This window comes from Clarias gariepinus, chromosome 14, assembly GCF_024256425.1.
Source record: "Clarias gariepinus isolate MV-2021 ecotype Netherlands chromosome 14, CGAR_prim_01v2, whole genome shotgun sequence".
Taxonomy (NCBI): domain Eukaryota; kingdom Metazoa; phylum Chordata; class Actinopteri; order Siluriformes; family Clariidae; genus Clarias; species Clarias gariepinus.
Genome location: NC_071113.1, coordinates 24,527,791 through 24,543,480, shown reverse-complemented (window position 1 = coordinate 24,543,480; position 15,690 = coordinate 24,527,791). Strand labels below are relative to the sequence as shown.

General features: G+C 39.6%; 2 protein-coding genes across 3 annotated transcripts in view; one reads left to right on the top strand and one right to left on the bottom strand.

Annotated features, from left to right (window-relative positions):
• Positions 1-15,690, top strand: part of dock1 (dedicator of cytokinesis 1) — a 272,932-nt gene that overhangs the window by 146,770 nt on the left and 110,472 nt on the right. The window lies entirely within an intron of this gene.
• The window catches only part of LOC128540995 (inhibitory synaptic factor 2A), a 38,046-nt gene that overhangs the window by 16,113 nt on the left and 6,243 nt on the right, over positions 1-15,690 (bottom strand). Inside the window, exons 2-3 of the mRNA XM_053511046.1 lie at positions 11,249-12,437; positions 4,495-4,566 (exon numbers count right to left, since the gene is read on the bottom strand). Of these exons, the coding sequence (XP_053367021.1) occupies positions 4,495-4,566; positions 11,249-12,432 (1,256 nt within the window). The 5' untranslated portion in view covers positions 12,433-12,437. The remainder of the gene's footprint in view (positions 1-4,494; positions 4,567-11,248; positions 12,438-15,690) is intronic.

The following is a 15,690-nucleotide window of genomic DNA, read 5'->3' as shown; positions in this document are numbered from 1 at the left end:
TAACAGACATCTCACAGACGCACACCCACACACGCTTAGAGGCGGATAAGTTTCATTTCTTGCGTATTGCTGCAACACTTTGAGTGACAGTTATAAATTATATAATATGGTTCCCTTACATTTCTTTTTACACACACGGGGCTCTCGCACTCTTCCGCGTAGCGCCGTCATAGTGCTGTATGTAATTAGATAGCGCTTAATCCACTTTCTCTTTGAACGAAGCGGCTAAATTTGATTCTGGCGCTCTCACTGAAATTCAGCAGTCCTCACCTATTTACGCGATCACAGCGTCCAGAGTGTTTGTGAAGGCTGCTGTCTCTCCATCCCATCGCATCACGCATCGATTGTGTGTTCATACTGAATTTATGCTGCACATATTTATGATGTCCTTCCAAACACTACAGAGGGTTTATCCCATTACAAATACACACATTCAGAAAGGACTAGATTTGGTAAAGAAACGGTTTCAGCAGTTAGCCTGCTACAATTTATCCTTTTGGGTCTGTTATTTCAGTATTCTGTATTGCTGTGTGTGTGTGTGTGTGTGTGTGTGTGTGTGTGTGTGTGTGATATTCATTTTTGTTCTGTTCAATCTTTTAAACTGTTCTGTTGCTGAAATTTATGGGATCTGCAGAATTAAAACGTTGTTTTTAAAGCTTGGAAGTTTTTAAGCTGTGTTTTTGAGTTCTAAACTACAAAAATGATTTAAACCAGCGGTTCAGCTCAGGGAATCCCAATGATCTTGCGAGCTAGTAGACAGGATTATAAGATACACTGATTTTTCATTTTCCCACAATATATTAAATTTGTTGTGATATCCAGCAATGTTATCGCAAGCTGTGTATCACAGGTAGACTCCTGATTCGATTGAATAGCAGTAATGTTTACACCAATCTTAAGGTCACAACTAGCACCGCACCTCAATGCGTATTGGTGGAGCTGTGAAATGGAGGTAGACTGTTGATTTGAATCGTCTTTTGCTTGTTTTAATTTTCACTTAGATTGAACAGCACTATATTTCTCACGGGTCTCAAGTTTTTAAATGATCTGCTAAATTATAAACTTTAAAATTGTCTTATTGTTTGTTTAAATGCTGTGTCTTTAAACTAAACTAATCTAATCTTCAACTTACCAACCACTCATATAGTCAAAGGATGAAGAAGCGATACTCTCACAAAATTTGAGTATTTGCAGTAAATGCAATGCGATTATATTTTCCGCAAACGAGTATATTTTTTAAAGAATTTGCCAATTTTACATAACTTATCATTTACAAGTTTGCCTAAATCATTTAAAAAGTGTGAATATACTCTTGAATAAAAAATTTGACCCATTAATTCAATTAATTGAATGGACCAACTTGATTTATTTGCGTATTTGATTAAATCATGGAGAGAACATGCAAGCTCAATGCACAGAGACTTATATTATTCCAATATATATTTTAAACTCTGACACTACTGTACCTGACCCTGTCCAGAAGGCCCACTCCCATCTCCCAATCCTCTCATGCTCTTGCCTTGTGTGTGGTGCCCTCACTTTCTGTCAAGTCAAATAGAAATTGCAATTTATTTGGGATGGCGCTGGAAGAGTTTGCCCAGGAAATGGACAATTATGGCTAAAGTACAAATTACAACCCACTATTATTAAAATGAGTAGACTTTATATTTGAGCTGTATTTATTATCTGGTTTTTATTGGTCACCCAGGATAAATAGGTTTAGTTTACCTCCCAACGCCTCAGCAAACATTTTAGCCTATAAATAACAATTTGAATCTAATGAAACGTGTTGTTTTTCAGGACAGTAGCCTTTTTCAGCATTATTGTCCATAATTTACCAATGGAATAATGAGTCTGATATATGAATAGATAAAAGTAGTTCCTAGGGTTGTTTATAAAGGGTCTCTGGCTGTAAGAACTTCTGATCTACATCACATCATGAAATCAGTTATGTTTTTACATAAGGCCAGGTCAGCATATGGACTGCATTTTTTTCCCCTTAATAAATTGAATCATCATTTAAACTGCGTTTTGTATTTATTTGTATGTTATCTTTGGTAACATTAAAATTTGTTTAATGATCGCAATGATTTAAGTGTGACAAATATGCAAAAGAATTATGCCATACGTTTTAATTAGATTTGTAGAGTTCCAACTTTTTAGAGTTTTAATGATTTTATTAGATAATTTGTTGTGCAGAATATGTATGAGCAAGGATTTTAAAGCAAACTTTAGTACGGGGGAAAAAAACAAACGAACTAGGAAGCCTATAATAAAAGAACCGAAGAATTGAGTTTTCGTCTGCTTATGAACTGGTTTCTTAAAATAACTGGTTTTATTTGGGAAGTTTAAGAAAAGCTAGTGAAGTTTCTTCCTTCTCATGAACCTGGTTCGAAATACACACAGCGTGTACAAGTCTTTATCAGGAATCCTGTTCTAAAATAGTAGCTAATAGGTTTAGAAAAGTAGATCTGAGTGGCTCTGTGCTTTGTTTGCTTGTATACCTAATTAGCTCATTTGGTCGAACTGATGAGAAGCAGGGAGCTTGATCCTCATCGTGAACCTACTGCTCTCTGCACAATCCATGGTCGAGGACTGTGGATGTAAATACCGGGAGGAAATTTCTCGCTAGAAGTGATTGATTTTATTGCGAATGTTTGTTAAAACAAGCAGAAGCGATTATGAACTCGAAACCTCACTCCGTCATTCTGACAATATAAGTTTGTTTAAACCTTCAGGAATAGCTGTAACTAACTCAAATCCCCCCGCCCACCCCCTCTATTTTTTTCTTTTTCTTTTTTTGGCTAAAGAGAAACAAAGGAAGCAACAACAACGTCACAAGATTACAGCCATTAACATGAACCCTGAGTAAGCTGCATTAGCTCTGAGGCAATATTTCTGCAATTGCTCATTGAGACTTTAATGTTTTATTCAGTGTTGATCAGGATTTCAGGATTTTCAGACAAAAGCAATCAGACAGCAGCACTTGGTATTCCTCTCACACCTCACCTGCAAACACAGCGGGGCAAACACCTTTCTGTGGCCATGACTGGGTTTATGGGAGTGCGTGCATGCTCCTCTAGCAGTTTTTGTGCTGTCTTGGCTGGATAAAACCAATGTATGTTTTGTGCAAAATCATATGGCGCATGAGCATATGGTGCATGCTCGGGGATATATATATATATATATATATATATATATATATATATATATATATATATAGTAATACTCTGAAAAGACAATTTAAAAAATAATGTGTTACTGGATTGGAAAAAGGCATAGGTTTATAACCTCAGATTGAAATGGTCTAAATATTCGCTGTCAATCTGTGATGGCAGCCAGCAAAATTGTAAAAATCAGAATGCTGGCTATAAAAAGAGCCAGTTTTGCCAACAGAATCGAGTCAGTAATTCATCAGTCATTTCACCACCGGTGTAGGCAGACACGATCAGTCAAATGACTGGCTTAACTGAGGTGATGAGACCGAGGCTGCTGTAGATGATTTTGATGGATAGAAGTGAATACAGCATTTTTGTTCAAAATGTCTAATATTTAATGCAGTATTATATTTTGTCTCGGTATATTGAATTGACTGAGGCTAAGATCAATCCAGCTGCCATATACAGTATAGACCACTCGGTTGTTCTGGACTGTTCTGGATAGTTTATAAAGTATAATAATAATGTTTTTTTTGTTTTGTTTTGTTTTTTAAATCACTCTTTAGTGAGGTCATATGGATATCCAGTGTGTCTACAAATTTAACGCCAAAGACAGGCCTTGCTTTTTGCTCTTGCTTTTTAGTTTTTTGGATTGGCTCGTATTTAAACAATTCAATAAAATTTTTCCCTATTGTGACCTTCTATAAGAAGAGTGCATCCCTTGGCTTGTTGCTCAGCTGGAGCTCATTTGCATAGACACTAAAAACGGGGCGTTTGGAGGAGATATATCAGAGATATATTTCAGCTGGAGCATTAACTCTCATACTTTGGAGAAGCTCTGAGACCTTGCATTAACTTGGTAAAGACATAGTAAAATATGGGACCTTTAAATGTACTTTGTGTCCCTTTTACCTATGGTCTTAAAGCTGGTTTAAAAGTGCCATAGCTTTTTTTTGTGGTTGAGATAAATGCAAAAAGAGAGAGATTTTTATAGCTTAGTAACTCCTGTACCAAATATTCTCCACATCCTCTGTGTGGACATGGGGTTTTAATGCCAGGCCCAGATTTCACCTGCTGCTGATGCAGAATATATGGCCCCTCTTATGTTCTGCTCTCAGATAAAACACTCCTAAGACTGCCTCAGTTTTCGGAATGAACATTCAACCCAAAATTGTTCTACTCAGGGCTACAGGCTATGGATATCATTATCTTCTGCAGTTTCATTTTCAAAAACAGTCATCTCACTGCTTAAAACTTGCTTTTAGATCATTCTCACATAAAAAAAAAAAAATGTAAACCACAGCACTTCTCTGGAAAAAGAGGGAGAGAAGCCAACCTGTAAATAATGCATGCGCTGTTCCGGCATGTGTCGCAGTTGGCCGTGTCCTGCCCGGTCCGATAGGAGAGACTGGAGGAGATAAAAAGAGAGGACGGGTCATTAGGAAGTCTGGATTAGTCAGTCCACCCTCCAAAACCTACATGTCATCTGCTGTGTCCTTCGTCTTTATCAATGCAAGGATAAATGCACATACACAAGAATGTTGGATGCTAGCCTTCTGTACACATGCTTTTTGCAAAGGCTGTGCAAAAGATCTATAACAACACTCTTTAGTCTTTTCCACGTCATACTTTTGGATCTTCTCCCAGTATGGATCAGGCAGTAAATAATGGATTTCAGTAAATATATATATTTTTTTCTATTCTCTGGATGAATTTAATCTCCTTCTGGCTGTTGATCACATCTGCATAGATCATTGATTTTACGCAAGTTCCTGCAATTAATCAGCAACAAACACCCGTCTAGCTGCTGCTATAACCCTCATTCATGCAGCCCTAATAGAGCAGCTTCACATCAGTATTTAGAGAGCATAGCTGTGCTCAATTATGATCAGGTTTTACGAAGAAGAAAAAAACATGAATGAAAATGGAATTACACACATCATGCAAGCTGCTGTTCTGCAATCAGGAAAATAATCAAGGCGTCTATTGTTATTTACGTTCATACCACAGCGCCGGTAAATTCTCACATCTGATTGATAAGAAGGTGATGATTAATGTTCTGAAATAGCAACTCTGACAGTCGTGCCAATTCAAATTCTATATTTATATCCATGACGATATCCATTAAAGAATTATTTACAGATGTCTCTATGGTGGATACATTCCGAAATTATGAAATTTACAACTAATAATAAGTATTAATGCAAATAAAATCTGAGGAAAGAGAAAGAATGATGGGTTATAGCTGCTGTAATGTAATTAATAACAAATATTTTTTGGGAAGGTCAAATCGGCAACCTCGGTTAAGCTGATCAACCAACTGAGCTTGCTGAAATGAGGAAGTTAATAACTGTACAACACAGTATTAAAACCTGAAAGAATTGTCATGTTATTGGTTCTATTCCGTCAGATTCTTGGAAGAAGAAATGTGGTCGGTCTAAAAGCCTCGACGGACCATGACCTTGGATCACTTAAACGTTTGGTGAAGTTGCATTAAAAAAATTACAGCAGCTATGTTTAATAGTGGAAGTAAGAGCATTTTCACACACACACACAATCTGATGAGAACGCACAAGATTGGGACTAAACAGCTGTGTGGCCATAAGAAAACCACTTGATAGTAAAAAAGCATCTGAAATTTAGTTTGATAGTGAGCGTAAAGATTGGAAAGCAATAGAAAAAGGTCATGTGGTCTGATGAGTCCAGATTGACCCTATTCCAGCGTGATGTGCGCGTCAGGGTAAGAATCCCTTCTTTGGCAAGTTAGTCTTTTGTGTTGAGCCACATCACACCACTCTGTTGCTGATTATTTTCCAAAAACACCCTAACCCCCTGTGTATTATTCCTCTCTTATTAGTGGCAGTTAACACTGTTTATTCAGAGTGACTAAGACCAGGCTAAGACCAGGACGGTGAGCAGAAATGACCAGAGGACCAATATCCCGGGTGGCAGTACGAGCTACAGTAGCTGACCTTTCTACTGATGCTGAGCTGATACTCATTACCTTCACTTGTAAGAGAGGGAATGTATTTAGAGTAAGAGGGGGATAGGTACACACTCATTAACAGGTCATACAGCTTTCTCAACTCATTAGTGTTAAGTATCTAGGGTAGAGAAGTGCTGTAGGTTGGTGAAGCGTAAACTGTAAGATGCTTAAATGTACATTTCTGTGTCACTTAGTTTGTAAAAAAATTTTTTATACCTTTAACGAGGAAACATGAATATAAAGTAATTTTAAGACGTATAGATATTGTGAATTGCTTTTCAGAGTAAACTTTTTAGAGCAATCGCAGCTGTGCCACTGCAAAGACAAAAAAAAAGCTAAAGTATAGGAACCTCGCTTTACGAACGCCCCACAGTACAAGCAAATCGGTTCATGACCAACAGTTTAGAATAAAATTAGTCTCTGTTCACGGACTCGTCCTTGGATCATGACCCAGAAACCGCCATCCCAAGCTGAAGAAACAAAAGAAGTAGAGAAAACCCCTGAAGGAGAATTTTCCTGTTATTATGGAAGGGGACTATCGTTCCAAACACTAACCTCCTCCGCACCCATCTTCCTCTCCTCCATTCCCTCACATCAGTGAGTCTCACTAATAAAGGTGCATTAACAGTGCATGTAAAAATGAAGTGTGTGCTTTTTTAAAAAAGTATTTAGTGGGGTATCATTTTTGCATAATTTAGGCCTTTTCATACCGTAGTTTATATTTCGTGATATAAACAAAATAAAAGTTAAATATAGTTAATTGTAATTAGGACCGAATTAATTCTATTTACACGTATTCCTATTAAAAAATAAACTAAGTTACTGTAGGTTACGAACAGAACTTCCCAAAGTTCCCGAGGCTCCACTGCGATGCATGTATATATATTCACACTGCTCAAAAAAATAAAGAGAACACTTAGTCCTAGTTTGACTTGAACGCCTCTCATATGTGTATGCATGGTTCAAGTCAAACAGGGACTAAGTGATCACTTTATTTTTTGAGCAGTATATATGTGTGTGTATTTTTTTTTCAGTGATTTATTTCATTGATAACTGTTTAACGACTAACCTTTCTCTATTCAACTGATTTTGTACGTGTGCCAATTCTGCAAAAGTCTGTAAATCCAATTGCTCATCATACAGTACGTTACGGTTTGCTATAGCTGTGCCAGCAGGGACACGGTGACCTTACAACCCTTCAACAGCCTGCAGTGAAGACCCTGACCTTGTCTTTACAGCGGGTTGATGGGAGAATTGATTTTGCTGGCAGGACATCCACTTTCTTTGCTCTTACCTATTCATTCCTCCTCGAGTCTCACTAAATCAGCCTCGCTAAGTGACAGTAATACTTTCGGGCTCATTTTATTTGGAAGTCAGGCTCGAGCCAACTCCACCATTAACAACTTAGTCCACCTGCACCACCTCTCTGGATCCTTCCAATGCTGCTGAGAATTTCAAACTGGAGGACAGAAGGAAAGCGGCGGCCATGTTGGCTCTGGACTGTGAGTGATGCGGTGTTTGCTGATGCATGGGGTTTTTCTAAGGCGGGATTGCAGGGGCTAATGGGGACAGTGATGTATAGCCGTGCAAGAGGAGCCCAGGGGAGGGCCACAGTGCCAGTCTGGCACATGAAGGGAGGAGAAAGAGAGTGCTAATTGTACTGACAGGATGACAAGCCTTTGCACAGGATGTCTTTGGAGTCTGTTATCTACATCCTGGAGCTGCACCTATAGGCTTTATCCAGCTGTACTTCCAGCAGGGAATCTCGTTCGCGCTTCAGTGGAAGAACGGCACTGCGTAGTTTATCATTCTCCAGATTCAATTATTCTGAATCAGCTAATTATCACAGCCCTTCATAAGTTTAATGATACTACAGTGAATAAGGTGGTACTCAGTCACAGAGCTGTTCGAATTAGAAATCATTGTGCTTTCTACATGAATGGCGCTCTGCTGAATTGTTGGCACGGTTATCTCAGTCAGTGTCTGTTTTACTGAAAATGGCCCTGACCTCCACATAATTCCAATCAATGATTTAGGTGGTTTAGGACAAATTGTCCTTACTGACAGAGCAGCCCAATGATCCACGCCATTCACCACAATCGAACCCGTTTCGCGTCTTTCATTCAGTGCAGTGCTACAGCAAATGAATCATCGCGCAAAAGAGCACGAATAAATTAGCGGGCATAATTTTGAGCGTTTAGTAATTGAGACTCATCACCCAAGGCTATCTCTTGTTTGTTCAGCACCTGACATTTAACTGACTGTAGAATGAGACCAATGTTCCATGTCTGTGCTAGCGTTATCGTTTCTTCACAGCCTGCAAGAAAATCAAATTTGAGTGCTGGCAAAGACACAGATGACACGCAATGACCTCGGAATATAAAATAAACGTTCGGAAATACTGCTGTTAGAGCTGAAGATGAAACACAACTACATTTCAACTGATTACTGATAAACAACCTGACTTTGATTTGACATTTCTTCAGGATCTCCACAATGCACTGAAGGCTTGATAGAAAATGATTGCATTTGTTGATGTTTGTAGCTTAAATTCAATTTCCTCTTAGAAATGTACGCTTTGAACAACATTTATAGTTTTAGAGCATTTAGCTTTGGCATTGGAAACATTTTGACAACCGAAGTTATAGCATAATGTCAGTAGTATTATATTTTATATATTTTCACATTTGCATTTACTGCATGTAGTTGATGCTTTTATCCAAAGCAACTTACAATTAAGACAGAACTAATAACACAACATCAACTGTTATGCTGAACTGTCTGCCATCTAACACACAGTATAAGTGCAGATTAATTCCTGCTCTCTGTTTCACGCAAATGAGGATGGGTTCCCTGTTGAGTCTGGTTCCTCTCAAGGGTTCTTCCGATTACCATCTCAGGGAGTTTTTCCTTGCCACTGTTGCACGCGGCTTGCTTACCAGGGACAATCTGACCTTTTTAATTCATGCACATTCACATTCCATACAGATTTAAATTGTTCTTTAGATTGTGTAAAGCTGCTTTGCGACAATGACAATTGTTAAAAGCGCTATACAAATAAAATTTAATTGAATAATTAAGAGTTAAGAGTCTTGGTCAATAACCATAGGGTGGGTTTACATGGGTCCTAGTATTTTTCTCTTAATGATAGGAATAATAACCCAATAGCAATAGAACCGAATCATGTGAACATCTTAATCTGCTCTGATCCGTCTCAATCGAAATGAATTTTCAATTGGAATGAGAGCGGCTGTGTAAACCTTTAGTAATCTGTTCAATGGATGAATATTAATAATGTAAAGACTCAATCCGTCAATAAATATATTTTTTGTGTGCATGTTTGCCCCATGTGAGGGTAACATCAGCTGATGCGACAAGTTATCAGGGGGGAAATTTTGTTTCCTTTTTGTTTTTGATCAGCTGATCTGTTGAGAACGCTCTTTGACCAGTCTTTACTTTCCTTCACTGGGTCTCTGGCTAAGAAGGGGGCACTGATTGTAGGACAGCAGCTAACCAATCATGGGCGAGACAGAATTCGTTTAAACAATCATAAAACAGAAGGCGGGTTTTCTCTGAAAAAACTGAAAAGATTGAAAACCTAATCCAACCGAACCTCAAAGCTGGAGAAACTCACAGCAGGTTCAGCCTTTGTGCACATCAAAAAAAAAAGTTTTATTCTGATATTAACTTTCTGATTAGTAGCCAAATGTCTTCACTAGTGTGTCCTCACTGCCCAGAGACTATTGATTTGATTGTAATGAAACGGGTATTTCTTCCAATGAATACTTACTTTTTTCTTTCCTTTTTCAACAATTTCCAAAAATCCATCAATGTTCATGATGGTCAGTAAATTCCTTTGAGTTTCAGGAATCATTGTAATGGACGAAGAACAGATCATAAGTCCCTGCTTCTTAGTTATAGTTAGCAGCATTTTAATACAGTATATGCCTCCTCTGGGCAGCTGAGCAGTTTTAGTTCAGACCGTACCAGCTTGTGATTTTTACCTGTTTCCTTTTCGACTGCTCTGTCAAGTCTACGCCACTGTGCCTGTGCACAGAGGTCAGATTGTCTTTTGGGTACACAAAGAAATAAGGTTTAATCACTCTATTGGTTTGTCTCCCAGTGTGAAAGTGTCCACTTTCATCCCTGCAGCATTAAAACATGTACTTGTCTGTGTCTGTCTGTGGGTGGCTCTTGCTACCTGGCTTTGCACTCGCATAACCTCACTCACTCTCAAATGATAGATGCTATCTTTTAATAGCACCTCTCTCCTCTAAAGTATGTGCAAGCAGCCCTTGAAAAGAGCTAATTTCTCTCTTAAGACCCCGCCATCCTGCAGTTCTTGTCTGTGATCACTTAATTGCCACGTCATGCCCAGTTGGCAAGCTGCATGCTAAATATGCCGTGGCATATTTTACTTATGGCACCGAGGGCAAAATCAGGCATTTCACCCACCACTTGCTCAATCTTCTGATTGTAGTGATAAGCAGATTAGGCCATTATACATGCAAATAAGCAAGATTTCAACTTATCAAGATGAAGGAGACAGACATAGAGTAATTTATTTACTAATTTATTTATTTTTACGTGGCTCAGATGAACACGAGTGAGAAGCTGATTAATATGCCACTAGTGTGTTTTAAATGCAATTTTAAAGACTTATTTGCTCAGGTGAAATGCAATGACATTTATGTTTTTTTAATGAAAGATTAGTTTGCTGATTTCCAGCATTAACATCTACTGTTCTGCTTATTTTGGTCCATCAATCAGGTAAGTCTCGCTGCCTTTCCCCTATGACTGACTTTTGGACGAAAAGTGTTCAACTGTTTTTGACTTTGGTTTGGCTTAGACTTGTACAAAGTCATGATGGTTCAATGGTGAAAACCGATTGTGTGTTTTCAACCCTGATGATTGTGAATCTGCAGCCTGGAGGCCAAGGGTAAGACTATAATCACACACGGGAGTATGAGCGAGATTGTTCTTAGCCTCAGCCTGGGAGAAATGACATGCGGTTTTTACAGCAATACAATGGCCAATAAAAGTAAAGACTGTAAAATGATCTTCCCTGAAGTACTTTGCTATATAATGTAGTTTTATATCTTACCCTTCTCTAAGAGCCTCTCCTTTTTCCAGCTCCTGAATGACTCCCAGCAGGACTTTGATGGTTTCCTGACTGGAGCTGATCATGTTCTCCATGGCTTGCAACTGTGCTTTTACTTCCTTATCCTGATTCACAGGCACTATCTGCTTACAAGCCTCGCTGTCCACCTGTAGATTCCCTGTAGCTGGTACGGTTCCTGTCCCAGCCTCACATGTGGGTGGTAGAACGGCAGCGGGTGTAGCAGCGACCGATGGCGCCACCGCTTCCTCCATCGCCTGTATGGGCCGGGCAGAGATCATTCCAGCATGGCACTGCACTTGTGTGGTGCAGCCAGTCCTCGGCAGTGTCTGTGATTGCAGGCCATTTAGCTGCAGAACCTTTTTGCGCTTACTGCGTGCCGTCGGACTCTCCAGACACTCCACCTGTGTTAAAGAGTTCCAGGCTATGGGGCTTGTCACTTTGGAGCTAGAGTTTGGCAGTGTACTGCCATCTCTGTCTTCAGAATTCATTATTTGCCATTTTCCTGAGCGGTCCAATGACTCTGAGTCCCTTTGGAAGCTCTTTCGATGTTTGCTCTTTACTGTACAGATCTGGTAATTTGATTGGTCCTCTGAGGGACAGGGCAGCAGCGTCCTGTCTGTACACTCTGCAGGGTGTAAGTGGTGCTCTATGGTGGCTATGCACTCATTAGTGTGCATCAAAGCTTTGGTCTTTTGTACGGTGCGAGACGACGTCTCTTCCCTCCCCCCCTCAGCCGCTTTGGCCCTTTTTACATCAATAACATATCCATTATCCTGGTCCTTATAGCTCTCCGTTGTAGCTGCATGTTTTACACTTTGACCCTTTTTTCTCTCTAGCGGGAAAGTCTGGTAGCGCTTCCTCAGGTCCGGAGAGGTCTGCACTCCAGTGCTTTTAGTCACGTTGGGTATAGATCTTCGGGCTGGAACAGTCATGTACTTGCGGTATGCCACTTTGTACGAAACGGGCTTTGCTCCACGTGCCGCAGCCGCCTGCTCGCTCTGGGCCTCACAGATGTCCTTGAAGCGTACCTGCAAAGCTTTGTTGCGCTTGCGCACCTGCCGGCTCCCGTCCGTTGGTCCTTTCACCTCCAGGGCCATAGAGGGTGCCGCCTCGGAGTCCGATTCAGAGTTGGTGAGCATGCATTTGCCGACCTCTTTGCTCACCATGGTTCCTGCCAAAGAAAAAGACATAGAAGACAAATTAAACCCGGGGGAGTTAAAAAGTTCTTAGATTCTTTCAGTTAGCAGCTCAGCTACGTCTATTTAAGTTCATCTCTCGGCATTGCTTTTTTTATTTAATTCCACTCATCTTGCCTGCCTTAATAACACAGATAGAAGTGTTGTCTTAGCTTGTGACTTGTTTCTCATTGACTTTTAATAGGATCTCTTAATCCTTCTCCCCAGTTGAAGCCCTCAGATATTCAGAGAATAATGAGATGTCCTGCTGCCACTGAACCCCTCTTATGTGAGACAGACGAGTCGCTCAGTGATCAAGCATTTTCACCATGACCTATTTTTCCTGTGCTAATCTCATTCGGATTATATATCAGCTCTCTACTTATGCTCTTTATGACTAAGAGCATAAATGATTTTAAATAGATGTAAGAAATAAAGGGATATTCAGCTCCTCAGGAAGGCTTGCAAGGAAAAGAAGCTACATACTGTACAGTATATACTCTTATTCTCATGAAGACCAGTTCATTTTCTCCTCTTCTGTGCCATGGACATTGATTGTGTCTATTAACTTTTGCTCATTGTTCACCGCGGATAGAGGGTGAGATGGATGTGGAAATCGGGTAAAGACAAAGCCTTTGTCTTCGGCCCCCCTGTTTTATGAGATCAGTCTCATGCGCTGATATCATTATCAGCTTGTAGCTCAAACCTCAGACAGGCAGGAGCCATACGCACATACAGTCCACAACACCTAGGGGCTGAAAATAGACTGGTAAAGTACCTGAATCAGATAAGCCAAGAAAAAATTTTAACAAGAAGGGAAGTTTCACGTTAACTTTTAATCTCTTTAAACCTTTTTAATTTATTTCATTTTAAAAATCATGCTGTGCATGTTAATGAGCTGAAGTGTTCAGCCAGGTGTGTAAGAAATGAGGAACACAGTAAAATATTCGGAGTGGGGTACTTCAGGACCATGATTGTAAACCGCTGCTCTTGAACAACTGCCGCATATTTGTGCAAGTAGGGAAAGTGCTCTGCTGGAGTGGTCATCGTTATGCTAGTGGTTATTGCCTTTTCCATTAATGCAAAAACATCCAGCTTTTGAGCAGCAGCAAGCTGAAAATGCTGCCTGACTCGACTTAATTTTTTTATTTATTTAGTATCATTACTGAAATTATTATGGAGCAGAATGGAATTGAATACGGTGTTGATAAGTGGAGGTTTGGGATTAATTTTGTCTCGCTCTGTGGGTGGGAATGATTCCTAGATGTTCCTATCTTTTTAGAACGATTTTATGCACAGCTGTTTAAGGCTTATTGGATTTCGTTTATTGTAACCAGCCAAATTTCAGATTTGTGGTTCTAGTCAATTTTTGAATTTCCATATTTAGAGACGACTGGATATTGTTACAGGGGCGACCATGAAAAGTTCAAGGTAAAAAAAAGTGCTTAGATCAAATTATTTTTGTCTTTGTTTCATTTGCTTTTTTATTAACAAGCTTTTTATTGGATGTAACATTATTACCAGTAAAAGGGGTCGGGCTTAAAAGGTTTTAAAGTTTAGGCCATGATATGACAAAAAGCCCATTAGTTAAGACTGACATTGTCTAGTCCAAGACAACAGTTCCCATGCCATGTCTGAGTTTATGTCGAGACTTAGTCTTAAGAGGTTTATGACCAAGTCAAGTTAAGGTCTGTATAATAGCATAAGTAAAGATTAAGACCAAAAATCTAATCCATTTTGAGCCAGGCCTTTAAAAAAAAGAAAATATCACGTGTAGCATAATGTTGCTTTGGATGATCGTTTTATTTAGACATATAGTCCCACAGGGTCAGGGGGTAGCTCAGTGGTTAAGAAAATGGAATACTGATCGGAATGTCCAAGTGTTAAACCGCGGCACCCCTAAGTTCCCCTATAGGGCCCTTGAACAAGGCCCTCAACCCTCAACTGCTCAGAAGTATAATGAGATAAAATGTAAGTCACTCTGGATAAGGGCATCTGCCAAATGCTGTAAATGTCAGTGGATGATATTCACACCCGTTGGTTCTGTATGTATCATTCCATTTTAGCAATAAAAACCAATGCTAGCTCTTTTCTGGGTACCATAAGTTACTACTTTAGTTTATGGTACTTTCACAGCTTCTTTAGACAAAGCATTTATCTAAGTGACAGTGGTAAATGAAACCCTCCCTACCTTGGTCTTTCCCAAAACACTCAACATGACTCTTAATCCATTTCCCAGTGAGTCAAAGATTCATACCACATGTGTTTCCTCCCCTGCTTGCCCCTGTGTTCTCAACTCATCTACCCTCTACTGCCATGTAAAGGATCAGGCTTAAAAAGCATCTCAACACAGTCCCTGAGACACATCCCACTGCTGTCTCATGCTTTCCCTGCCCTATTGCGTATTCATGTCTTGCTCTGTGCCCATAAATCGTTCCTTTCCAAAGCGGAAAGATCACATGCTACCCTTCTTTAAATGGAAACAATAGTCAGCTTCTACAGTAGATTGAATTTCCTTGATGATTAATGTTGGAGAGCTCTCATTTTATTGCTCATGCCTTTTTTTTTTTTAATATCCTCTCTTGCGAGTTCACCAGGCCGGTCTATAGATCTTAGTGATGGCAAAGAGCCAGCAGAGTGGACTCTAGATGAGATGGGTTTCTTCTTTTGCATGGTGATGTAAGATGATTAGAAAAGGAAATGTTTGAGCTTGTGTCCGTTGCACAATGGCGTACATAGCTATCCAAAAACCTGATCAGCATACAATATATATTGTTAACTCAGAGTTCATACACACCATGATCTTTTCAAAGTAGATAAAATACCTCCATGCCATTTTGGTTACACACATTCTTTAAGTCGGAGTGTGTTATTTGCTGTTTTATGGCTTTCTAGAACGTAGTCATTATAACACTACCTCCAGAGCCTTGTGCAGTGGACACTTTGGGATTCCCCCATCTCCGAATCACTTCATGCATTTCCCTTTTTACCCTGATGCACCATTCTCTCTGGGATACTGTCAGTCTGGCCTCACTAGACCACATGCCTTTTTTTCCATTGCACCAAAGTCCAATCTTTATTCTCCCCACCAAATTGACCAAAACCTATATAAACGGTATGTATATTACTGGGACCGAAGCAGAATGCAGATTTCAGACACACGTCTTTAAACAATTGCGTGTTAAGGGAAAACACGCCAAACATATTGAAACATTTGAGGACACACGGGATGAAGTTAAAAGCAGAGGG